The sequence below is a fragment of the Eurytemora carolleeae genome, unplaced genomic scaffold (genome assembly GCF_000591075.1).
Source record: "Eurytemora carolleeae unplaced genomic scaffold, Eaff_2.0 scaffold146, whole genome shotgun sequence".
In the NCBI taxonomy this organism is placed as follows: Eukaryota; Metazoa; Arthropoda; class Copepoda; order Calanoida; family Temoridae; genus Eurytemora; species Eurytemora carolleeae.
The window spans coordinates 236,943-261,547 of record NW_019396503.1 but is presented as its reverse complement, the minus strand read 5'-3'; the positions used below and the strand labels follow the sequence as shown (position 1 = coordinate 261,547).

The 24,605-nt window shown below is 33.8% G+C and overlaps 3 protein-coding genes across 4 annotated transcripts; all 3 read right to left on the bottom strand.

The window, feature by feature from the left end:
- Positions 1–3,812: 3,812 nt before the first annotated feature.
- Positions 3,813–16,623, bottom strand: LOC111704481 (uncharacterized protein CG7065). 2 transcript variants are annotated; one of them, XM_023476720.1, is made up of 14 exons: positions 16,044–16,623; positions 14,372–14,452; positions 13,497–13,590; positions 12,668–12,743; positions 11,217–11,317; positions 10,731–10,814; positions 9,503–10,209; positions 8,706–9,442; positions 8,509–8,568; positions 7,908–8,071; positions 6,810–7,044; positions 6,268–6,488; positions 5,736–6,092; positions 3,813–4,655 (listed from the first exon to the last, which is right to left on the bottom strand). In XM_023476720.1, exons 1-14 carry the CDS (start codon positions 16,085–16,087, stop codon positions 3,912–3,914), a joined length of 3,705 nt encoding a protein of 1,234 aa, XP_023332488.1. In that variant the 5' UTR covers positions 16,088–16,623; the 3' UTR covers positions 3,813–3,911. The 2 variants fall into 2 exon arrangements, with proteins under 2 accessions (XP_023332488.1, XP_023332490.1); XM_023476722.1 differs by having other exon boundaries at positions 8,509–8,559.
- Positions 16,624–18,594: 1,971 nt separating this feature from the next.
- On the bottom strand, positions 18,595–21,496 carry LOC111704477 (uncharacterized). Its single transcript, XM_023476717.1, has 6 exons — positions 21,395–21,496; positions 20,818–20,920; positions 20,077–20,150; positions 19,592–19,830; positions 19,265–19,363; positions 18,595–18,951 (listed from the first exon to the last, which is right to left on the bottom strand). Exons 2-6 carry the CDS (start codon positions 20,883–20,885, stop codon positions 18,796–18,798), a joined length of 636 nt encoding a protein of 211 aa, XP_023332485.1. The 5' UTR covers positions 20,886–20,920; positions 21,395–21,496; the 3' UTR covers positions 18,595–18,795.
- Positions 21,497–22,690: 1,194 nt separating this feature from the next.
- On the bottom strand, positions 22,691–24,365 carry LOC111704497 (splicing regulatory glutamine/lysine-rich protein 1). The gene is made up of 3 exons (XM_023476742.1): positions 24,153–24,365; positions 23,236–23,955; positions 22,691–22,849 (listed from the first exon to the last, which is right to left on the bottom strand). The coding sequence occupies exons 1-3, from the start codon at positions 24,363–24,365 to the stop codon at positions 22,706–22,708; spliced, it is 1,077 nt and encodes a 358-aa protein (XP_023332510.1). The 3' UTR covers positions 22,691–22,705.
- Positions 24,366–24,605: the final 240 nt, after the last annotated feature.

The window sequence follows — 24,605 nt, the reverse complement described above, 5'->3', positions numbered from 1 at the left end:
TAATTTATGTTATTTTTTAGGAAATAAAGCTTTTGTTATCGATTTTCTTGAGACTGGGGTTACTCTGTTGTGTGTATTTGCGGCCAACCGGGAAAGAATTGTCCGGGGAGAACAAATATCCCCCACCAGAATTCCCACGGGCCTATTGTTCAAATTTGTCTGGTGTGTTTGCTGTTATCTGTCAACAAACATATGTAGAACAAAAAATACAATAAATATTTTCAATTCTTCTAGATAAGTAAGCTTTAACCTGCGGCACTAGAAATGATCGTATTATTTTCTCAAAAACTTTATCTTTCTTTGATTACTGCTAAAAGACGATTTGCATATTCCATAAATATTGAGAAACTATATCTTTAATTCTTGAAGTTCTGTAAATATTTAAAATCTTTGAACTTCTTTTATAATATTTAAAATCTGTGTAAGTGTTTTATTCTGGAAACTCTGTAAATATTTAAAATCTCTGGGCTTGTTTAATTCTGGAGGTTCTGTAAATATTCAAAATCTGTGTAAATGTTTTATTCTGAAAACTCTGTAAATACTTAAAATCTCTGAACTTGATTTATTCTAGATGCTCTGTAGATATTTAAAATCTCTGGAGTTGTTTAATTCTGGCGTCTCTGTAATTATTAAAAATCTCTGGGCTTGATTAATTCTGGAGGTTCTGTAAATATTCAAAATCTGTATAAGTGTTCAATTCTGGAGACTCTGTAAATATTTAAAATCTCTTGATTTGTTTAATTCTTTAGTCTCTGTAATTATTAAAAATCTCTGGACTTGTTTAATTCTGGAGGTTCTGTAAATATTCAAAATCTGTGTAAGTGTTCGATTTAAGATACTCTGTTAATATTTAAAATCTCTGGATTTGTTTAATTCTGGAGACTTTGTAATTTTTAAAAATCTCTGGGCTTCTTTACCTCTGTACATCTCTACAGCCTTTTGACAGCATATATAAAAGCTCGATATTGAAAACCGTTTGGAACTCCATGTTAACTAATCTGAAAAAAAGTGTTGATACAGTGAGAACCAAAAAACTATAGAATAGGACGACGGCATTATAGCACTATTGGAGGCATTTTAATGGGGTTGGAAATCAAATAGTTTTACGGGTAACTCATTAAATCCCTTATTAAGTGAAATGGGTCTGTTCACGCTAGACAATTACTGTTTCTCATGTTCTTTGAACTATTTACAGTCATACATAACTTTAGTCTGAACGTCAACTTCCTTTTCCCGAGTTTTCTGTACCTCACTGTACAGTAAAGTGTTAACTAGAAAACATTAAAATAATTATCCTCTTCTAGATTTTATTTTTTTTTAAAGCGCAACTCTCTTGATTAACAAAATAGCCCCAAACAATTCTTGGAATATGTTAGTTGAAAATTACGATATCCTTAACGGGACCACCCATGATGGGCGGATTATAAGTAATTAATAATTTGGTAACTAACAGTTTGGTAACTAACAATTTGGTATCTAATATTTTGGTAACTAACAATTTGGTAACCTAACAATTTGGTAATTTTCAGAATATCTGAGAGATATGCACCAGTCCCACAACAGCTCTAGAAACAAAACCCAGCTTGAGCGAATGAGACAGCTTCATAACATTTGCTCCAAATGGGATGAATCAACTGTAGAGGAGTACCTGGATCAGTTAATGAATTTAAGTTTCCTCATAAGCATGTAGTTTAAATGTAATCATATGTGAAAGAAGTAAATGATATATGAAAGTTTAATAAACCTGGTGAATCATAAATCTTTAAATAGTCCTGCTTATTTCATTTCAGAATTTTATTGTAAACCAAATTGTCAGGTTATCAAATTGTCAAGTTACCAAATTGTTAAGTTACCAAATTATTAGTTACCAAATTGTCAAGTTACCAAATTGTTAGTTACCAAATAATTAGTTACCAAATTATTAATTACCAAATTGTTAGTTATACTAGTAACTTATTAAATAACATATTAAGTGAAATGGGTCTGTTTTGCATTGCACATTTCTGTGTTTTATCTTCAGTAGACTGTTTATAGTCCCATCTTGAGTCTAAAAGTCGTCTTCCTATTTCAGAGTTTTAAGATTCTCACTGTATGTCCTTATTTAAAAATGTTTTCTCGCAAATTTCAATCTAACTTATCTAACTTATCAAACTTACCGTGTTGGACTGGAACTTGTTAACATTATAAGTTTAACAAGGGTTAACCAGCCAAAAACTAGAATTAAAATGACAACCTAACGTTTTTAAGCTCTGAAAATCTGAAGGTTAAATTTAGTCTTCTGTCTTGATTAACCTAAGTGAACTAAATAATATTCAAATGTTTAAATCCGTAAGAAGTTTGAAATATTCGAAAGAAGAAAGAATAAATTCACTGCAGTCGCTCGGAAGTCTTATATTTTAAGTGGGTAACCCTGTAAAGTATATTGAATATGCTACAAATCGTAATTACAACTGCATTTCTATTGTTCAATATGTTTTTATATTCATTATCTTAATAGTTCGTCTTTAAATTATCATTTTAGTGGGACTCGTTGTACTTAACTGCACCTGCTGCCCAAAATATTGGATTTAAAACAAAATTTCTAATAAGCACAAAAGGGTGGGCGCGAAGCGCCCTTAAATGTAATTAATTTGAATACAAGACCTTAGTCCGAATAGTATGTTGGTAAAGGCTCTAAATGAGAAATTAAAAACTGTGAATCAAAACGTATTATTCGTTTTGAAGCTAGATTGAAATTTGATTCATATTTGTCTATCATAAACTAGATTTATTATATTATCCACCTTGTAGTTGAACCAATTATCTTGTACGCCGGTTCAATTTGAAGATAAGTGGTTCAAAGATATTGAGTCTTTGGCATAATCTCTGATTTTCTATTCCCAATATCGCTGCAACCGGACCCTATAACGTCGTAGACCTTAGAAATTTCAAACTATAAAGCCTGTTAGAGTAGATAACTCGAGTTTGAAATATCAAAGGCTTGCAAAGATATAGGGATTATAAGCTTTGTGTTTGTGACAAAGGCTCAAATCCTTTGTAAAAGTAACTTGATGGTTGATGAAACCCTAATATGATGGGGAAAAGCTGCATATCATCAATTTCATTTCCAATCGCTTTTAAAAAAGATCTTTACAACCTTTATTAAGTACTCCCACCTTTGCTAAATTTGGATTTGAAAATTAATCATGAATTATCTAAATAGTAGTGGAATCCGGCTTTGACCATGGTATTAATTAAGTCGTTTAGTACTCGTTCAAAAACAATCTCCTGTTTCTAAATGGCTAATCTTGGGGGAAAAGCCATCTGCATATTCTTTGTTACCTCTAGGAAAATTATTAATTGCAATTTAGCCAGACACACACGCTCATAAATATAAATATTCCCGACACATGTGTATCAAATTGATCAATTCTACAATATCATGTTTTCCGTCTAACTTTATATACCCGTAACTTTCATTGTAATTAAAGGACTCTAAATTTTCAAAGGGGCAGAAGTCCGTTTTACAACGGTTACCTAAAATCCGTTATTTGAAAATATAGTCGTCTTTGTTTAATATTAAGATTTTCTCCGTTCCTAATTGCCATGTCACTAATGTAGCACACCACAATTGAAAATAATTAGATTTAATAAAGAAAAACATGGATGACTAATCCAATACTTCTCAGACTAAGCGTGTAAACTGCAAGGTTTCCATTGTGAATCTGACATGCCACACCAAAATGGTGGGTGACTAGAATTTAAATCTACAGTCTATCTCGTACGGGAACCAAAAAGTTAATTTCTTTTAATATTTTTTAATCACCAAGAGACAAAGATTGTGTAATATTTATTAAGTATTTTATTACTTATATTTAAATAACAAGAAGAACCAAAGGTGAACAACAACATGAAATGTCAATACAAAAAGTTCAATATCTCCCGCTTGGGAAAGGAGGGTTTCCTCTACTGTCATGAAATTGGGAATCCTCCCAGTCATTATAGTAGTTCCTCGTTTCACTGCCAGGGTTGTTTGACAAGGTATTGTTAGGCATTCTAATGTTTAGAGAGTCAGGTCCTCGTGGAAAATTTAAATATCCAGGTTCCATACTATTCCTCGGATAATCCATAGATCCGGATTCACGTTCATACATCAATCCAGGATTCATGGGATTCATTGTATCAGGATTACGGGTATAGGATCTATTCTCAGACATTCTGTCCGATCCACGGAAAACATTAGTTGAATTGCGCGGGACTGATCCATATTCACTTGTCATCCGATTGTTATCAGTCGACAAAATTTCTATTTCATCCATATCATCTTTTGAAGATTTAGTTTCAGTTTTAGAAGTATCTTTCTTCTGCTTTGTTGGATCATCATTATCTGAGTCTTCAACGTTGTCACCGAAAACATTTTTTGAAACAGGAACTGTCTTCTCCTCCTTCTCTGCTGTGTTAACTTTAAACTTGATCATGTCATTCCGCTCTTTCCTCTCCTTGACACTCATAGTTCCTCCACCTTCTCCCCTTCTCTTGCTGGATCCTGTCTCCGGGTCACTGTCTGAACCAAGGTCTATACTGATAACACTACCAGATGTAAATTTTTTATTGGTTTCACTCCCGCCTGCCAGAGTTCTTTGATCTTCTGGAGACCAAATTCTACTTCCGGTTCTCTAAAAATAAAATAATTACACATTATACAATTATGCTTTAACAACCGTTTACCTTAATAGAAAATTAAAAACAAATTTTGGAGAAAAATGAAAACCTTTCAAGCTTTACTTTTTGTATTCTCCATTTTTTGTTTGAAATTGAAATGGAAAAATGCAATAAATAATGACGTTTATAATTAAAGTTGGAAGAGGGGGGTGGTTTAGACGAAACATGTCCTATATCTAAGAAAGGAAATCTGAACAAGGAAATGGACAAATTCAAATTATCGCAAAAACTGTCATTAATGGGACTGTCGACATGTTACCAAGTGACCCTACACTAGTTGCAGGATTCACAATTATGTTTATGTTTATGTGGTGTTGATTCTCAGGACTCCTATTGGAGTATTATACTTTTTTACCTTTCCTAAGAAACACAATAACGTTTTTCCATCCTTGTTTTAGAAGATCATTTTTGTAGGAAAATTATAATTGAAAATTGTAAATTTTGGAAAGATAAATGAGGACATTTTTTAATCAGACCGCAACATGCAAATCTTCCAAATGGATGATCACTTTAAATTACTTCGTCAGTTTCTTTCAGTCGATCAAAACTTAGTATTTCTGACTTGATTTCCGTCTAAATCAACATTATATCTGCCACCAAATTAGGTGAAGGTATCAAAACTTAATATTTAGTATTTCTGACTTGATTTCTGTCTAAATCAACATTATATCAGCCACCAAATTAGCTGAAGGTATCAAAATTTAGTATTTAGTATATCTGACTTAATTTCTGCACAAATCAACATTATAACAGCCACCAAATTAGGTGAAGGTATCAAAACTTAATATTTCTGACTTATTTTCTGCACAAATCAAGTTATGACGCCACCAAATTAGGTGAAGGTATTAAAATTTAGTATTTAGTATTTCTGACTTAATTTCTGCACAAATCAACATTATATTAGCCACCAAATTAGCTGAAGGTATCAAAACTTAGTATTTAGTATTTCTGACTTAATTTCTGCACAAATCAACATTATAACAGCCACCAAATAAGGTGAAGGTATCAAAAGTACCTGCAAGAAAATAACTTACTTCCATGGAAGAATTTTGAATTCTGTTAAGCATAGGTAACAATTCTTTCACCATTTCAGGTTTATTTCGTTCCAACTTTTTCATATACTGAATCAAATCCTCTTGCTCCTGTTTAGACAAGGATTCAAAGTTTTCTAACAAAGACTTTAATTCGTCCGAAGTAAAATCATCAAATTCGTCCGCGTGGTCGTTTTGTGCCATGCCAGGCCCCGAGTAGATTGGTGTCACATACGCCGGACCTGACCCAACCATATCGTCTCTTCGCACGTTACTATCGTCGTAGAAGTTTGATTGACAAGAGGGAAGGGGTACGGGACGATTATATATCTCAGGAGGAGCTTTTCTACGCTCAGCTTCCTAAACCAGAAACATTCATTAGTTTGAATACAAAAAAGAGTGATGAGGATTGAGGAATTTGCATTTGTATGAGAAGGGGGGGTGTGCTCTAAATCTTGTCTTTTATATTTGATATGAAAAAAGGAAAAATATATGAAATAAACAAAAAAAAATAATAAAAATAAAGAATGTTTTCCTCTTGAATCAGCTTCTTCTCCAAGGCCACAGCCTCCATATACTCCCTAGCAACCCTTCCGACCTCGGAGACTGTGTCGGAGACGGAGAGGTCTTGCATCAATAAATCTACCAATTTCTCTAGCTCTGGCCCCGCGACCTCCATCCTCCCCGTACAAACCAGCACAGTGGATATGGACTGTGCTATCAGGAAGTTAACTGATTTTGTACTTCCAAGCGGTCCTAAAACACAATTCAATATGTTAACTCATAAAAAATTTAAATGGTCGAAATTGGGCAATTTAGTAAGAGAATGGAAAAAAAGAATTTTTGATAAAATTTGAATTTTTTTTATTTTTTACTTTATAAACAAATTTCATTTTTAAACCATTTTAACAGGCTTTAAAGTTTGGAGCAATGCAATGCACTTACTTATCATGAAAGAAACGAAAAATAAAAAACCGAAAAAATTCATTATGGATGACTTCTAACTCATAGAGATTTTTAAGAAAAAATTCCAGAAAACGTGGTAAAGGTTTCACATGTTAAGGTTGCGTTGTGTTCCTTTAGACTCCGAGTCTGATCCTGAGCCAAGGAGAAGGTTTGGGTTGACAGATCTCTTCTTAGTTGCTCCTTGGAGCAAACGGGTCAAATTATCCAAGGATACCCTGACAGCCCCCTCCCTGGACCCGGAGAGCAGGCCGGCCATCATCTGACCGTGGAGCTTCTCCTTGACCATGTCCAAGATAGAAACACTGTCTGGATCCTCCAGGATTACTTTGCTAGCTCCATCTCGCTTCTGCACCATATTATTATTCAGTAAACTAGAAGCAGATTTAAAAGAGAAATTCCATTTCATCTGAGATTATTGATTAACAGTTAGACAATAAATAATACAAAGGGACAATACTTAAAGGGACTGAAAATTAATTTCAATTTAAGAGTCATTTATGATTGTGAAACACTTTAATTACTCTCAAACAGACGTGTGTACTGTTCTAAAATGCCATTTAAAGAATTTTTAGGCCTTCTTGCATATCTGGCATACACACTGAGTCCTAAAAAATCAAACCCGAAAGGATCCATTAACCAAAGCGGACACGGGTAAGTTGGTTTAAGCTCGACCCTGTAGATCAACGTAACAATGACTATAAGACATGATACTTTGACTGTAGGTTGATAAACAATAAACTTTCCACCTCCATCTAAGAATCAATGAAGATGATATCGTCGTTTTTCCGTTTTTCTGCATTCTGTTCAATTCCTTCTTTATATCTGACTGTGGATTACATAAATCCACAAGTACTTAAAAAGAAAACCCTCAATTCAAAATTATCAATTTTCATATATGAAAACCAGGATATCTCACTGTATTGTTGATCTGTTTTCTCATTGTTACTTAACAAAACCGATTTTTCGTTTTATCTTTTAATTTATTAAATTCTTAATTGATTATAAATCTACATTCGTAGTCAGCCTTAGAATTAAAATTCATCATCGGCTTGTAGACGGGTGAATACTATACATATACATCCTAGCTCTATTTTGAATTAAGAAACTAGTAAGTTTAGGATCAAAAGACTCTGGCAGAGAAACTTTAGGATAGTCACTAACACTCTATTTCAAAAGTACCTAAAATGATCTAAAGCATGAATAATATTCCTGTTCTAAAGCTAAACTTCTAGCGAGGATCTTGTTAACATGAGGTCCGAGACTACCTAAGGAATCCTCTAGTGCTGTAAGAATACGGAGGACAGAGATAACCTCGATTTCTCCGGACATGTCTGATCTGTGGAACTCATGGCTTCGGCTCAAAGCATCAGCTCCTAAATTTTAAAAAGTTAACAAAAAATCATTAAAAGCAAGTAATCTAAAAATAATAAGAACAATGAATGCATTATTTTTCAATGAACGTCAACGAGATTTTAATCGAGAAAACTTCCTTTATGATTTCATCAAAATACAAAATGGATAATTTGAGGGCAGCGGATTTTCTAGAAAGAGCATCGTGGAATTCAACAGCGGTAAAAGGCAAAACAACTGGCCCAAATTACTCAAAAGACATTTCTCACCAAAACTTTCTTATTTCAAAAAATATAATTGGGTGATGAAAACCTTTTAAAAAGTTGCACTTCGAGCATATCTTTGAGAAAAAACTTTTTTGATAAATCTTTTTTTTTCTCAAATATATACAAGCACAGATATTGGTAAAACATATACAATTTACTTGGTTTCAGTGTCATATAGCACAGAAGTTAATTACCTAGTCCCAGTGGAGAGATGGATCGGCCACGATCCCGACGATCCTCCAACTCTGTAATTCCTGCATCATATATTAATATTCTAATACACAACAGATATTCCGGGGAGTTTTTTAAACATTGAATAATTAATTATTGATTAATTAACTAAGCAACGAAATAAAAGCCCCCCATTGAAACAAGAAAACAAAAACTAAACCTGAATATAGATCGGATCGTTGGCTTGCCAGCCTGCTTGGCCCAGTACGACCCCTGTCCCCAAAATGGCCTCGAGGATGTGGAGGAGAAGGGTTTCTTGTCCTCGGATTTCCATCTCCACTATGGTTTCTATGACCTCGGACGGGACTCCGAGTTCTTGACCGTCCTCGAGGACTCCTTGAACGTTTCCTTCTCTTTCCTGGGCTCGGCGACGATCGTCTGTACCTTTCCATACTCGGGGAATGTCTTCGCTTGGGAAGTGGCGAATGCCGACGTTTAAGTGACGGTGAACGTCGGCGGCGCGGGGGGCTTTTAGCTCTTTCGTAATCCTCTCTCTTGGGCTCATTCACAGAAGGTAGATTGAACTTTTTCATGAGATCGTCGGTTTTATTGAGAACCTCTTGATCGAACAAATCTGCCAGTTTCTTTTCCCAGTATGGAATCCAATCTGACTTGTAGTCATGTGTGTTAGGATCCCGCCCCATTATCACAAGCTCGTTATACTTCTGTTTCCAGAATAGTTTCCATTCCTCTCCGTAGCTCGGATGATCCTCAGGACGCTTCTGGAAAACCTCTTTCTTGGTCTTCACATTCTTCAACATAGCAGACTCCATTTGTTTGAACTTATTCCAACTCTGCATAGCGATGACATATGGGGATATAGATCTTGACCGGGACTTGGGTCCCCGATCTCTTGATCTTGATCGGGACTTGACACTCCGACCCCTTGATCCGGACCTGAAAACAATAAGATAATTTTAAGCCGCTCTTAAATCCTAGAAATATATGAAAAGTTACCTGTTCATATTTTGGTTTTGATTTCTGTTTCCTTGATTTTCTTTAAATCCGTTAAAAATTTGTCGCTGACGCTTAGGATTATACTTTCTGAAGTACTGGGTATCATCCTCCACCTCTTCCTTATCACCTTCCTTCTCGATCCTCTTCCTGTACTTTGTGATCGTCTTATACTGCTCGTCATCGGACATCAGTTTAGCGCGGAGAGATGAAATCCTCTGGAGAACTTCGTCCTTCTCTTTCTCCTTGGATCCAGGAGGGATTATACTTACAGTTCTAACTAGACCCAGATACTTCCCGGCCAAGGTTATCCCTGGTTTCTGGCAGGGTTCTTCCAGAACATTTATATTTACAATTTCCTGAGCCGGTATTTCTTTAATAAAGGAACCGAACGGATCAGGGATGGTTTTAAAGTTAAGAGTATCATCCTCCGTAAAGTGTCTGGAGAGCTCTGCAAGAGCTTGCAAGGCTGGAAGGTTCTGGGTGAAGTATTCCATCCCTTGAACCGTTACAATCTTCTCCCGACCAAACTTGGTTTCTATCCGCAGCGCTACCGACTCCAGGAAATCGTATGCTGGAGATTGCCAATACTTGATGTTCGGAACTTTAGCGAATTTTCTCCGAACCGTCGGAAAGAATGATTCTAGGTATCGGAGCCGATGAGAAGGAGATAAAAGATGACTCTTCACTTCACTTTTCAGGTTCAGAGTCTAGAAAACAATTAACAAGTTGAAAACCATTTTTGTAATTAATGGGACTTCAGAGGTTATTTAACTGCCCAATCCTTCACATATTTCAAAAAACACATTTAAAAAAATTAGAAATAAAATTGCCAAAAGGTGATGAGAATGAACGGAAAAATATACCAAAATCCACGACCTCTGTCAGCAAACCAGAGCTTTCAAACAAAAATGCTACAAATATTTTGACAGAAAGTATCGATTTCTAATGCTAAAACGTTAGTATCACAATAAATGTTTATTTAGAGGGCCGTGGCCACTAGTAATAACTGACTTTCCGGGGGAAAAACTTTTGGACCACTGACTTCCGCGCTCTACTGTTCATCTTAGAAGTCGACTACATTATTGCCAAGAAAAAACAACTTTCACCGCCTGGCATTGGACCTCAATTTAAAAGTGTGTGCAATGGATATCGAGATATTAAGTGACTAAAGCTAAGTGCTATCCTCTACAAAAATGTCCACCTCTGTTTAGAAAATATTAGAACTCACCTTCTCACATAATAAACAGTTAATCTTAGGTTCAAGTTTACTTCCTATCTCCTGAACCTCGACAAGATACTCGACACCAATTATCTAAATTTTAAAATTAAGTAAATTATTTTCATATTTTGAGTTTATTAAAGAGACCAGCAATTCACAACGCTGACCTTTAAACCTTTAACTGACCACAGAAAGAAATGGTTATCTTATTCATTCTCATCTGACAAAGCATTTAATAGTACTATTGTGAATCGAACATGTTACTCTAAAAGTGGAGGGTCCCATGAAATTAGATCTACAGAGGAATATCTGAATTTAGCAAAACATTGCAACTTAATTTCCCACTTGAAGTGAAAAGTAGATCAGGAAAAAATAGCGGAGAAAAATTTGATTTCAGAATTTTTATGTACCCAAGCAAAATAACTAACATTATCACAATTTTATTCAATACAAAACTACCAGGCTTATTTATGTATAAAGTAATGTCGTTTTTACCGGGGTTTCTTTTTTAATAGTATCAAGCAGCTGCTGTGTTAAGCTATCCTTTCTAAATCCAACTAGATTCTTATCCAGCTCAAGGGTACTGATCAGATTATCTAGAATAGAACTAGATTAAACTCTAGAGTACTGATCAGATTATCTAGAATAGTACAAGATTAAACTCTAGAGTTTTGATCAGATTATCTAGAATAGAACAAGATTAAACTCTAGAGTATTGATGAGATTATCTAGAATAGAACTAGATTAAACTCTACAGTACTGATCAAATTATCTAGAACAGAACTAGATTGAACTCCAGGGTACTGATCAAATTATCTATAGAATAGAACTAGATTAAACTCTACAGTACTGATCAAATTATCTAGAATAGAACTAGATTAAACTATACAGTACTGATCAAAATTATCTAGAACAGAGCTAGATTAAACTATGAAGTACTGATCAAATTATCTAGAATAGAACTAGATTAAACTCTAGAGTACTGATCAGATTATCTAGAATAGAACTAGATTTAACTCTAGAGTACTGATCAGATTATCTAGAATAGAACTAGATTAAACTCTAGAGTACTGAACAAATTATCTAGAATAGAACTAGATTGAACTCTCGAGTACTGATCAAATTATCTAGAATTGAACTAGATTAAACTCTAGAGTACTAATCAAATTATCTAGGATAGAACTAGATTAAACTCTAGAGTCCTGATCAAATTATCTAGAATTGAACTAGATTAAACTCTAGAGTACTGATCAAATTATCTAGAATAGAACTAGATTGAACTCTCGAGTACTGATCAGATTATCTAGAATAGAAAGAACATGATTAAACTCTAGAGTACTGATCAAATTATCTAGAATTGAACTAGATTAAACTCTAGAATAGAACTAGATTAAACTCTAGAGCACTGATCAAATTATCTAAAGAGAACTAGATTAAACTCTAAGGCACTGATCAGATTATCTAGAATAGAACTAGATTAAACTCTATCAGATTATCAAGAACACAACAAGTTTAAACTTGTTGTACTTCTTATTCTAAACTCGTTCATTTCCCCAACCGCACTTTTTAACATTTTTTAATTTATAACAAAGGGCCTCATTTGTCCTGTGAGTGGTCTTAGAAAAAACGAGTAACCCAACACCCTCGGCCTCTAAAAAATGTATTATTACATTTACACAAAAGGGTTTTATAAAAAAATAAGACGAATTTTTGATCTGTGAGACATTCATAATTCAATCATAAATCTATAAAGTAATTAGCTTTTACTTAAAACTAAACTTATCTCCTCGTCTTTTTTATTTTAAAAAGTCTTCCAAAGTTGTTTTCAGATATTTAAAATTTTATCAATTATTTAAACCATTTTATCATTGTTCTTGCAATTTAACATTTCGTCATTAATTTCCCATGTTTATTGGGACACCCTGTAGAATTATTAGTCTCAATACCTCTGTCGTTCCCAGCCGTACTTTTCTGTGTTACTGGGGCCGGTGCTGTACTGTTAAGGACAGATTCAGTTTTAATCTAAACAATGAATTGTATTTAATATTTGTATATCATTGTTTCAATGTATTATTTCAAAAGTATTTTACGCCAAAGATTGTTAATGTTGATAAACATTGACTTGTTTACAAAGAAACTAGTTCTTGGGCAGATATTTATGTTATTGCCCCCTTCCCTTTTTTTCGAACCATTTTCCCCTTTGAAGACTCAACCAAAAACACTTTTTTAACAGGGTGGGGCAGTTTCCTGCGATAGAGAGGGGGGATGCAGGGGGGACAAAGCCACCATTGCGGAGAAAATTTTAGGATTTGGATTGTACAATTGAGAGTTTTTTGGCCTAAAAAAGTTACTAACTAGGTTTCACTGAGATTTTTTTTTGAAATTCTTAAATCCCTTTCCAAGCATTTCTGTTACTATTTATATTTAAAGTAATTTCAGAAATAAACACTTTACAAGATAATAAATATCTTCAACATTATCAAACCAAATCAAATCAAATCATGAATGTTGAGGAAGCTTTAGGCTCCATTTCTCAACCTGGAGTTTCAATTCCTGAATGAGAAATGGTTTTTCAGCCCGGATATGAACTCAATTCTGACTTTTGCAATGTACCTAGTTAAAGGTTAAATTCCAATATTTGGTGACGAAATCCCTGCAACACGACCAAATTTGAGCCATGCAACCATTTTTGGCACCCATTCATTCATGAAGGATCATCATTATGTTAAATATGAATGAAGGGAAGTCCCCATATGGTTTGCTTTGTGATCTGACCTGAATCCGTTGAATGTTGCCAAGATGTTTTTTGCCAAACTCATGAAGGTTTAGATTATTCTTTCCTGTCACGGTTATTTCACATAAACAACATCTAAAACATTGTTGAAGTATATTCCGATTCTTAACAGGGTCTAATCATTTGGAATTTCCCCCCTCCCCAGAAATTCCGTATGTTTGCACTGAGTTTGAATTTTATTCGCTAAATTGGAAAGAATATAATTAACTATTTTTTTTTTTTTTTTTTGGGGGGGGGGTTATTTTGGTATTTATTATTATTATTAACATTCAACCTATAGTCAAAGAATCATGATCCTCAAGGACAATGATTCTCCGAGCTCTAGGGTCGAGCTCCAGCCACTTCCCCTTTTATAAGCATTAAAATGGATGAAAAAACAGGTTAAATTATGTCCAATTTTTCATTCCCCCCCCCCCCACATGATCAAAAATCATAACCCGGGGGAGGGGGGGTTATTTCTTAGATTTATATATACCCCAGATCCTTTTCAAAATCCAACGTAACGTATTCTTGGAAAATGCCCCGGCCCATGTTATCCCTGGAGAATGGAGTCTTAAACCAATCTTTTATGAAATTTTATCAGTTTATAGATTCAAACAAGTATTCCATCCAATCAAAGTTTTTTTTTATAGTATATTGCAAAAATGGGAAATATGAATGTTATTTTGGTGTGAAATATAATTGTCATAAACATTTACAATACATTTTTTTTTCTTATTTCCTCCAATCGAATCTACCAAAATTACCATCCCTCAATCCTTTTTTTTGACTAATTAAAAATCATTAACATTTTACAAACCTCGATTTAGGATGAGGGGGCTTGGGGGATTTTATGCTTTTTCAATAGCAGGCCTACCTTATATGTAACATAGAACCTTCCTCTGTAACAGTGTAAATAAACTTGTTCACACCGTCTACAGTCATCTTGACGCTCAACCTGCAGTAGTAGTAATATCATTTACAATTTCTTGGACTCATTTATAAATGTTTTAATCAGTGGTTAGGATCCGGATCCGTTGGATATGCAACATTTTGGCTTTCTGGATCCGGGTCCAGATCCAAGGAGCAAAATATCAACCAAAAACTGCAAACAAAGATCTTTTGCTCTTAAAATCCAAATCTGGAACATTTAAAAAGAGACATTTTCAAATATTTCTTAATCTCTGAATGGTTCATCAAGTTTTAGCACAAAAATAACGAATTAATATGAAAAAGAAACAAAATTGAAATAAGGTTCCAAAACCAAACCATGTTCCTTTAAAGGTTGAGGTTTAAGATTCCAATTTCAAACTGTATAAAGTAAATATCTATGTTTATACTCATAAAACCCTGGATCGATTTAAATAAATAAATAATTATAAGATCTGAAAAGGAACCCGACATGGAACCCCCAGACCGCCCTCAGGGTTGACTTTAGAACCACGGGAAGGTTTTTAGCCTGGCTTCTCCTCCAGGCAAAGCTGGGATTTAAAGCGAGAATATGATGGTCAATATCCTTTTTCCCTAACTGCTTTACAAATATGCTTTAATCGTTTTTCGTGTAATTAGACCCTTTAGAAGAAAATTACATTGAACTATCGTTTAAAATAAAAGCATTTGACATTTTCGGAAAACTCGGTAAAAATCAAAATATTTTGGCGTTCTTTATCAATATTATTTCGATTTTTAGGCTTTCTTCTTATATCGCATAATTTAATATCAAAATGTAATCATAATAATAATAATAATTATAAGATCTGAAAAGGAACCCGACATGGAACCCCCCGACCGCCCTCAGGGTGCAGAGCATCAACATGCAGTCTGCAGTCTGGAATCCATCCAGGCTATCCGTCAAAATGTATAGATTATCAACGTTAATTCTCGTCAATGTAAGAAACGTTACGCTAACCAGATGTACGGTCACTTAAACTGAAGAGAAATGTTCTTAATGGGACTGTGAGTGTATTTTCAAGTCCTCTCTGCATCGATGACAATGCTCAATTATGCCGGTACCCTTTAAACTTCATTCAGATCAAAAACGTAGAAACAGTCATTTTTTATAATTAATGAGTATTTCAATTCTGATAACTTCTCTATTGCTATTTAAAAATACTATAAATTGAAGGCGCTTCGCGCCCTTCTTTCTAGGCTTTTAAATTGTGAACATGTTCTTTTTGTTTACATTTCAAAACAAAGATGAAAAAAGTTTTGCGGATTTAAAAAAAAAAATTCGCGGATTTTCAAAAATTAAAATTTTTTTACAAAATTAAAAACCTCTAAAACACAAATTTTTAAAATTTCAATCATTCATAAACCTTCCCTGGGGTCCCTAGATGTCCCACAAAACGTTTATTGGATACAAACAGACAGACAGACAAACAGACAAGCCAAATTTATACATAGAAGAAATTCGCAAATGAAAATAAACTATAACATGGATATCTAATTTATGCTTGATCCGAGAAAGCTATTAAGGGTACAGTTGTAAATCTGGCATTGTCATCTTTGCATTCTCACTAGAAATTACGCTTACAATGATCATTTTTTACCTTGCATCATTAAACTTGACTCCAGGATCCTCTGTTTCCTCCATTTTTTCTGAAAATTAAAGAAATTTCTTTCAGTTTGTATTTTCACGTGGAGTGCCTAAGAACTACCATTCTTTCAAAAAGAAATTAATAAAAAAAACTTGTTTAGGGAGAGGATTAAGACTTACACCAAAGCAATGCACCAAGTGTGCCGACAATATTTTAGCTTTTTTACGACTTTCTCAATACCCACTCCTCCTTCTCCTATTTCTCCTTCTCTTCTTTCTCCTCCTTCTCCATTTCCTCATCCGTCTTCTTCTCCTCCTCCTTCGCATCCTTCTCCTCCATCTCCGCCTTCTTCTCCTTCTTCAATCTTCATCTCCTCATCCTCTTTCATCTCTTCCTTTATCTCCTTTATCTTAATCATCTATCCTTCTCCTTAAGTTTTCCTCCTCCTTCTCCTCAAAGTCTCCTACTCCGTCTTCCCTTTCCCCTCAAGACTCCTCCAGTCTCAAGGTTGCCACCGGATACGTGATGTTTTCAGAACTCAAGTTGACTGGGTGATAACTAGGATTTCTAAACAACTTCTTGGTTTAAATTGAGCAACATTACGATTTGTTTTTTATATAAACTTTTAAATAATTTTTAAAATTCAATTGAAATTTCCTTTTGTCGATTTGACCTATGTTAGGACACAAAAACTTAACCCTATTCCCGCTGGGGGGGTCACTGACCTTCTACTTGAACAAGTTTACCACGAAGTTGATGTATTCTCAGCTGTAAAGCGGGGACACGGAGTTCTACCAGGGCACAACTATTCCCTTCAAATTTTAATAATCTATTTATATATGTCACGCTGTTTTGCGTCTTCATTGGTGTGTCCTCATCAGATCATTCGTCAGCTTTCCCCTTTAAGACTATTCACAAATAAAAAAGGAAAACCCCGACAAATAGTCTCAGAACAAGGTTTTCACTTTCTATTTTTAACGCTACATGAATTTCTGTCATTTTGTTCAAAGAAAACATTAGGGGGTGATAATGCAGGGGGTGTCACGAAGCTGAACGGAGGTTTTTTTTTAGTATTTGATAGAAATAAAAGGGAACCCAATCAGTGATTTTTAAGTTAAAGGACTTGAAATATCAAAAATAGAAAATCCCTCTATCAAAAAACAAGTGTGATGACAAGTGTGCTGTGGCTCCCCTGTACATGTGATGAGAGAAAAGCTACCCCTATATTTTTTTATCTATTCATAATAAGATCAGAAATTCTTAATATTTTTACTGTTCAAATTAATAACAAACAATTTAGAAAAAATAAAAGACGCTAATATTTGTTTGTAGATTTCTTTTCCAATGTTTGTAGATTCCTTTTCCAAAATGGAAAATATATAGAACATCATGTCTCTGATTTATTGGGAATTATCTTAAAAAAAAGATATTTGGGATTTTTTGGCACAAGATATTAAAGTTGTATACATTAATATCTGTCGCAACTTTTTCTTACATTTTGCACTCATTTTTATCCATTGCAGCAAATGTTTAGTTGGACTAGGTTTTCTTCAATGCGCTGGAGCAACATTTCTTAAGGCGTTTTCTGCATTAATGTATTTGGGTTTCCCCTGACATGATCAAAATCATTTTATACAGCAATTTTCGTTCTTATAACTTGTGATTCCTAATATTTGTTCTTTCATCTATTATTTGAACATGTAAATAGTCAGAGCTGGAAACTTTTGTATCGAATGCTCGAATGATTCCGACTATTGATTTTGATATCCACTGTGGGTGTATTGAATTTGAGGGTTAATACTAAATATTTTGATTGCATCAAAGATAATATCATGGATTAATATTGTTGACAATGGCAAATCTCATAAAATAGCCGTAAAATTCAATATCTCGATTTACGAAACCAGAAGAAAAAACTTTTGCGTAATTTTTTGTCCTAGGCGCATCCACTATTTTCTTCCAAAACATGTTTTAAATGCATTTTACGACTTAATAAGTTCTGTAGAGTCAGGTCTAATGGTTGTATAGAAGAGTTTTCACTAAACAGTAAAGGTCTCCGGTACAGTCATAGTAAAAGATTTTTTTTTATAAAACTTCCAAAGATTTTAAAACTGTATTATGTTAACCTTTGATTTTATAAAACTTAGCAATATATTCAAAGTAAAAAAATTCCAAAAACTATCCGAAAATGATCGTTACGACACGACCGTTTTAGCATGGTTTTTGGGACGTTTTTAGGACGTTTTTGGGAGGTTTTTTAGGACGTTTTTGAGACGTTTTTGGGACGTTTTTGGTACGTTTTTGCATCGTTTTTGGGTCTTTTTTGCATATAACTTCGGCCAGGGCTAACATTTAACATTTAACATTAAACATAAAATTTATATTTAGAATGCACAATTTAAACTAAATTTTCCTTTGTTACATATTTTGAGCCTAACAGAAAATATAAACAAAAGCACATCACTACTTACACCTTTCTGATTAAAACCTAAGCAAAAATAAAATTTTAATTGGGGGAAAATTTATTAGATAATGGGACTACTATCACAAACCTATGCAGATAAATGACCAAAATTAATATAAAAACTACTGGTTTAAGCGGGATATGATACTATGCAGATAAATGACCAAAATTAATATAAAAACTAATGGTTTAAGCGGGAGATAAAACTATGCAGATAAATGACCAAAATTAATATAAAAAACTAATGGTTTAAGCGGGATATGATACTATGCAGATAAATGACCAAAATTAATATAAAAACTACTGGTTTAAGCGGGATATGATACTAAAAATGACCAAAATTAATATAAAAAAGTAATGGTTTCCTTTGAATTGTTTAGCTTTAAGCTTGAGGTTGGCTAGAGGTCCTAGGTTAGAGCTGAAGATGGCTGGGGCCGGAGGTTTCAATATCTTTACCTACAAATTTTAAATAACTAAACTTTTTAACCTTAGTCTTTTTATAAAAGAAGCTTCACAATAATCAGGACTTACCTAAAATTGTATTTTTTTACAATTTTGTTCTTATTAAATATGCAAAATGTGGATAAAAGCTGTCATTTAAACCGGGAAAAAACTTTAAATACCGGGAAAAAAACGTTAAATACCGGGGAAAACAAATTAAATCTGACGAATTGAAAAATTTGACCAACACTAAATATATAAATATAAATATATTAACAATTGTTCTAGTTTCATTTTTAAAATCTAAAAATCTTTTATGATTTTTAACCTGATCCTCCCCATCTAGCGCTTCAGGCTCCGGGATAGGTAGCGGAGTAGATCTTTTCTCAGGGAGAAGGAGATTAGATTTCTTCTCTCCTTTCAACTTCTAAACAAAGGTCAAAACTTTTGTATTTTAAATATACATAAGTTCTTACTTCTCAGTGTTTACTGCAACAAAACCGACTTGCAGAGTCTTGAAAACAAATTTTGAGAAGAAAAAGTTAATATTTTGTGAGAATTGTTCGGAAGTTCTGGATTTAAATAATAAATTAAAGTTTAATCAATCTTATTCAAGGGAGTAACCCTTAGGTCGATTTCAAAGTATTAAACTAACCTTAGAGAGACTCTCTAGCGAGGTCCAGACTAGATCTACTCTACTCCGGGTCCCCCACGCATCATGACTCTGAGATATCTCCAGGTAGTCTGGCAAACTTGAACCCTGATCAACCTTCACGCCCTGGATCATACTGTACTTGACGGACATATACTCCACAAGGCTCATCTTGTTGGACATCTCCAGGACCTTGGTCATGTTGAGGTGATTGGTTTGCATCAATTTACTCAGTACACTCTCTATATGGACAAAACAGTTAAGAAAAAGAAGAGCTTTCAATAAACAGTTATTCGATTCTTACATTTTTAAAGATAATCGGGCTTAAAATTATCCGATTCTTACATCGAATTTTAGGTAAAACATGTTAAAACATTTTTTTATAATTATCTAAGGAAGGATAAAACTGGGTCCAGAAATTGGATTTTACATGGGCAAACAAATATTGTCCAACATTTTTATGACTTTAAATTTTTTTTAAACTGTTCCTAATAGTTCTGTAGCCCCGCTGGACGAAACGGAGGGCAGAGGAGGACTATCCTCTAAACTTCCAACAATTGTTCTGAACAATTTAAATAAAATAATTAATAGTGATTGAAAACATATCATTGGACTTTTTAGTCGTATCAGTAGTTAGTACATAGTAAATTCAATCCGTTTCCATATATTCATGATTCCCTGAAATTATAACCTTCTTTCTTTATTTCTTTCCCAAATCATTAAATAATCCATTAAAGGCCACATTCAGAGGTTTAACTTAATTTAGACTTGAAATGTCATATGTGAACAGTTTTAAGTCGACTTTAGACTCAGTTTTGGTGGATAACCCTGTTCATTTGTTTATTATCCTATGATGTTTAATAGATAATTCCATGATTTAAATAAGTATTTCTAAGTCTAGTTTTTATGAAGACATAGCTGTATGAGTGTATCAATGTCAACGACTCAGTAGTCTTTGCTGCTACAACTTTGCGTTTTCTATGAAAATTATCTCTTTTTGACAATTTTTTGAGCCGGAAACTTTTGAATAAAAGGAGTTACTCTACTACATTACCTCAATCTTTTTACAAGAGTGTAATGTGCAATCAGGTTTTGCATCACAATCGGTGCAATTTATTGACCAATAGAGAATGGGTTTAATAGGTAGGGTTGCAGTTATACTCTCCGTACAGAGGAAGGGATTAGGTTTTTCCTCTTTCAAAAGTTGCCAGCTCTGTTTGTATACTAACCCAAGGCTAGGATAATGTTTTCCTGTCCAAAGATTGTCTAGGTGAAGACTCCAGGCTAATCCAACCATATCACAGCAGTATAATACAAGATCAGAGAAATGATCTAAACCAAAAATAAGAACTTGAGAAAATAATCTTCTAAATCTGTTCAAAGGTTTTACTGCAAACAATTTAAGAAATTTTTCAGACAAAATTGACGTATATTTAAATATTATTGACAAACATATCGTTAAAGTTGTAATAAATTGTGTGCATTTACAAAAAAATTTAAACAATAAATAAATCTCATAAATTAAAAGTCTAAGGACGTTTTTATACTTTCTTATGCCAATTATTTTATTGTGTTTCACACACGTGAGTTTTTCTTATTATCTTATACGAAAAACAAAATCTTGGAGATAAATAATTTTATATGGGTTAAAAAAATTATTTGTAATATTCCGTGTTTCGATGAATGAATTTCTGTAGATTTTCCATGTTTGATAAAATATTAATCATCCATGCTTATTCAATATTTTTGTAAATATTCATACATTTCAATGTTGTTTACCTTGTAAATAAAAAAATTTGGAGTTACCGAATATTTTGAATTTGTTGAGCTTGGCAAGCAGGGTAGGAAGAAGAGCATCCTTGTAGTGAAGAAAAATAACTACAGGATCTTCTAGGCTCTGAATAGTGCACAAACCATATTACATTTGTGAGAAATAAAAATCTTAAAACTTATCACAGTACACATTTCACAAACCATATTACAATTTCGGGAAAGAAAAAAATCTTTAAACTCATCACAGTACACAGTTCACAAACCATATTACTTTTTTTGGAGAAAGAAATAAAAATCTTAAAACTCGACATAAGTACACGGTGCACACTGCACGCTGCACACTGCACACACCATATTACATTTTTGAGAAAGAAATAATAATCTTTAAACTCAACACAAAGTACACGGTGCACACACCACATTACAGTTTTGAGAAATAAATAAAAAATCTTTAAAACTCATCATAGTAAGCAGTTAACAAACCATATTCCTTTTTTGTAGAAAGCAATGAAAATTTTAAAAACTTCTCTCTTGTTAAAGGATAAGTGAAAGGATAATTTATGTTTTAAGGCGAATGGACTGTTATCTAAACTCATTAACTGTAAGTTCTCTTTTTTTAATCATTATGCATCTTTTCCATGGGGATTGTCTCTTTTCCCTTAATATGTATCCCTAGGGTTAAACTTTCCTATTTTTAAGGTTTCTTATTTCCTCTTTTTCTTAAAGATCCCATTTTTTTTAAATTTAGCTATTTAAAATAAATGGAAAAGCTCCCAAGTGCCATTTTCTTAAATGAAAATTTAAGGATCAACATTTCCCAAAACGGCAATTTGATTAGTGGCGTTATAAAAACGATTATTTTACCAATTGTCTTTAGTATAAATGGACAATTTAGTATAAATGGACAATTTAGTATAAATGGACAATTTCTTTATTAATTTTATCATAGGTACAACTATAGGTCGTATCTATCTATCTACACTGCTCTGGTAAAGCGTAGCCATCATGTGACTATTGTTCTACCTATGGTAGAACGTCTAAGAAATTGGCCAAAAATGAAGTCAAAAATTCGTTTGTTGTTGTTACGGATTTAAAATTTAATCGTTTTTCAACTGTGGTAAAATTTAATCGTTTTTCAACTGTGGATTGTCGAGTTCAAGAATTATCTCACACTTGTTTCAACCTCAAATTAGAATTGTTACAACGTCCGCAGATCCTGCGCCGCAAAATATAAAATATTAAGAAAATTGGGAACTCATAAATACGAAAAGTTTCACTGGAGATCCACCTTCAAATGAATCACAAAGCAATGCAAATGGCAGAATGCAATAATTGATATTTTTTTTAATTAAGTGAAAACCTTTTGTTTGGTTGGTTGAGCAGTGCTGCTGACAACTGAAAGATCTGACTGTACTGTCCGTCCTGTACTGTGGATCCTGTCAGCAGTACAGTTTTGTACTGTTTAACCTCTTTCAGACCATCGGGATCCTTAATATTTAGTAATATGTACATAAAATCCACAACATTTTGTGTGTACATACAACGTGTTTTGTAATTTCTGCAGTCTCAGTTCCACAGAGTTTATTTAAGTTTTATGTACAGGAAACTTAGATACGTTGAAATTTAGAGCTATCAAGCATAAACAGTAAACACTATTTGATCCAGTTTTTATTATTAACGGCTAAACATATTTAATCCAGTTTCTGTTATTAGAGCCGCTAAACATATTTCATCCAGTTTCTATTATTAGAGCCGCTGAACATATTTAATCCAGTTTCTATAATTAGAGCCGCTAAACATATTTAATCCAGTTTCTATAATTAGAGCCGCTAAACATATTAAATTTGAATAATAAGTGAATAAATTATCCTAACCTGTTGAAAGCATGTTATAGGAACCGTATTCTCCCTGGCTCCCCTGCTGTCCTTGGTAACCTGAGCCCCAACTAGATCCTCTCTGGGAGCTCTCATCTCCACCTCCTCGGGTAGATGGGCCAGCAGCTTAGCTCTCTTCCTTCGAATATTCTCAATAACCTTCTCCTCATCCTCGTCCGACTCCAGGTACTTTCGATCCGTCTCAGTCTTCACGGCGCTAGTGGATAGGTTCGAGTGATCAGTGTCAGGGTCTGAATGGTCAGAGTATGATTGAACAATACCTTTATTCTTCTTCTTTTTCTTCTTCTTCTTAGTGTGACTAGACCGTGGAGATTCTGATAGATCTTTCTCCATACTTTTAGACTTCTTTTCTTCTTCATCTCTCTCCTCGCTAATCCGTTTAATCTTTTTCCGGGATTCTTCGTTGTCACTATACTTCCGTTTCTTCTTTTTCCTTTCTCTTGATCTACTTCGACTTGCTTTCCGTTTCTTCTCTTTCTTTTTCCTCTCCCTACTTCTTGTTCTACTTCTTGTTCTAGTTCTTGATTTTTCTCTTTTGAATTCTTTCGTTCTGCTTCGTCGTTCGTCTCTAACATCATTCTTAATCCCGGCGTCTATGCTCTGTCGACGTGAGCTAGAACGTGAATGGTCCGGGGTTTGATTATTGCTCTCCTTTTGTCGTCTTTTCCGGTCTCTGCTGTTAGATCTTGATCTTAAAACCTTGAAATTATCTTAATTATCATCTTAATACGGTTTATGCAATATTTATTTAATATCTAATTAATCTTTATGCACTCGAGAATTGCAATGTTTTTCAGAAAATTGGGCCTGATTGGTTCAGCCATTTTGATGTTTACTAGAAACAAATAAACAGACAGGTAAAAGATTAAATAGAGATGTAAAATAATTAAAAATCCCTTTGGTTTTTCGTCAACGCTAGATTTCCTCCTATCCAGCCTAGACTGTAGAGCTCGGGATAAATTATTAGTTTTAAGAACAGGTTTAGGATTCACATCCGTTCTCTCAGCTTCCTTCCGCCGCACAAATGCTTGAGTAGGAATATCATCCTCGATGTGCTCAGGGGATGCAGGTCTCTCTTCGCCAAATATATCCTTGACAAATAGATTCATTGGTTTTTTCAGATTTGAGAGATTTATTCCTCCAAAAGTTTAAGTTCTAATTATTAATAAAGGAAACCCCTGCATTAGATGAAATACGTTAAGCTAACAATTCTGCTATAAAATACATAAATATTTGCATAAAACCTAAAAAATTCTTTAAATTCGAGTTCACAAAACGACAGTTTACATAATCGGACGGAAATGAGAGATACATATTGGGGAAAATTATTTGGGATGGGGGGGGGGGGG

Coding starts and splice junctions, on each gene's coding strand:
- LOC111704481 (XM_023476720.1), bottom strand. CDS start 16,087: ATGGAGGAAACAGAGGATCCTGGAGTCAAGTTTAATGATGCAAG. Junction 10,210..10,730: donor ACTGTTTATTATGTGAGAAG/GTGAGTTCTAAT, acceptor ATTGTTTTCTAG/ACTCTGAACCTGAAAAGTGA. Junction 7,045..7,907: donor GAAGTTTAGCTTTAGAACAG/GAATATTATTCA, acceptor AATATGGTGCAG/AAGCGAGATGGAGCTAGCAA.
- LOC111704477 (XM_023476717.1), bottom strand. CDS start 20,885: ATGGTTGGATTAGCCTGGAGTCTTCACCTAGACAATCTTTGGACAGGA. Junction 20,151..20,817: donor AAACATTATCCTAGCCTTGG/GTTAGTATACAA, acceptor TAAATTGTTCAG/AACAATTGTTGGAAGTTTAG. Junction 18,952..19,264: donor CGCTAGATGGGGAGGATCAG/GTTAAAAATCAT, acceptor TAAAATTTGTAG/GTAAAGATATTGAAACCTCC.
- LOC111704497 (XM_023476742.1), bottom strand. CDS start 24,365: ATGAATCTATTTGTCAAGGATATATTTGGCGAAGAGAGACCTGCATCC. Junction 23,956..24,152: donor GCGTTGACGAAAAACCAAAG/GGATTTTTAATT, acceptor GATAATTTCAAG/GTTTTAAGATCAAGATCTAA. Junction 22,850..23,235: donor CTATAACATGCTTTCAACAG/GTTAGGATAATT, acceptor CTAAATATTAAG/GATCCCGATGGTCTGAAAGA.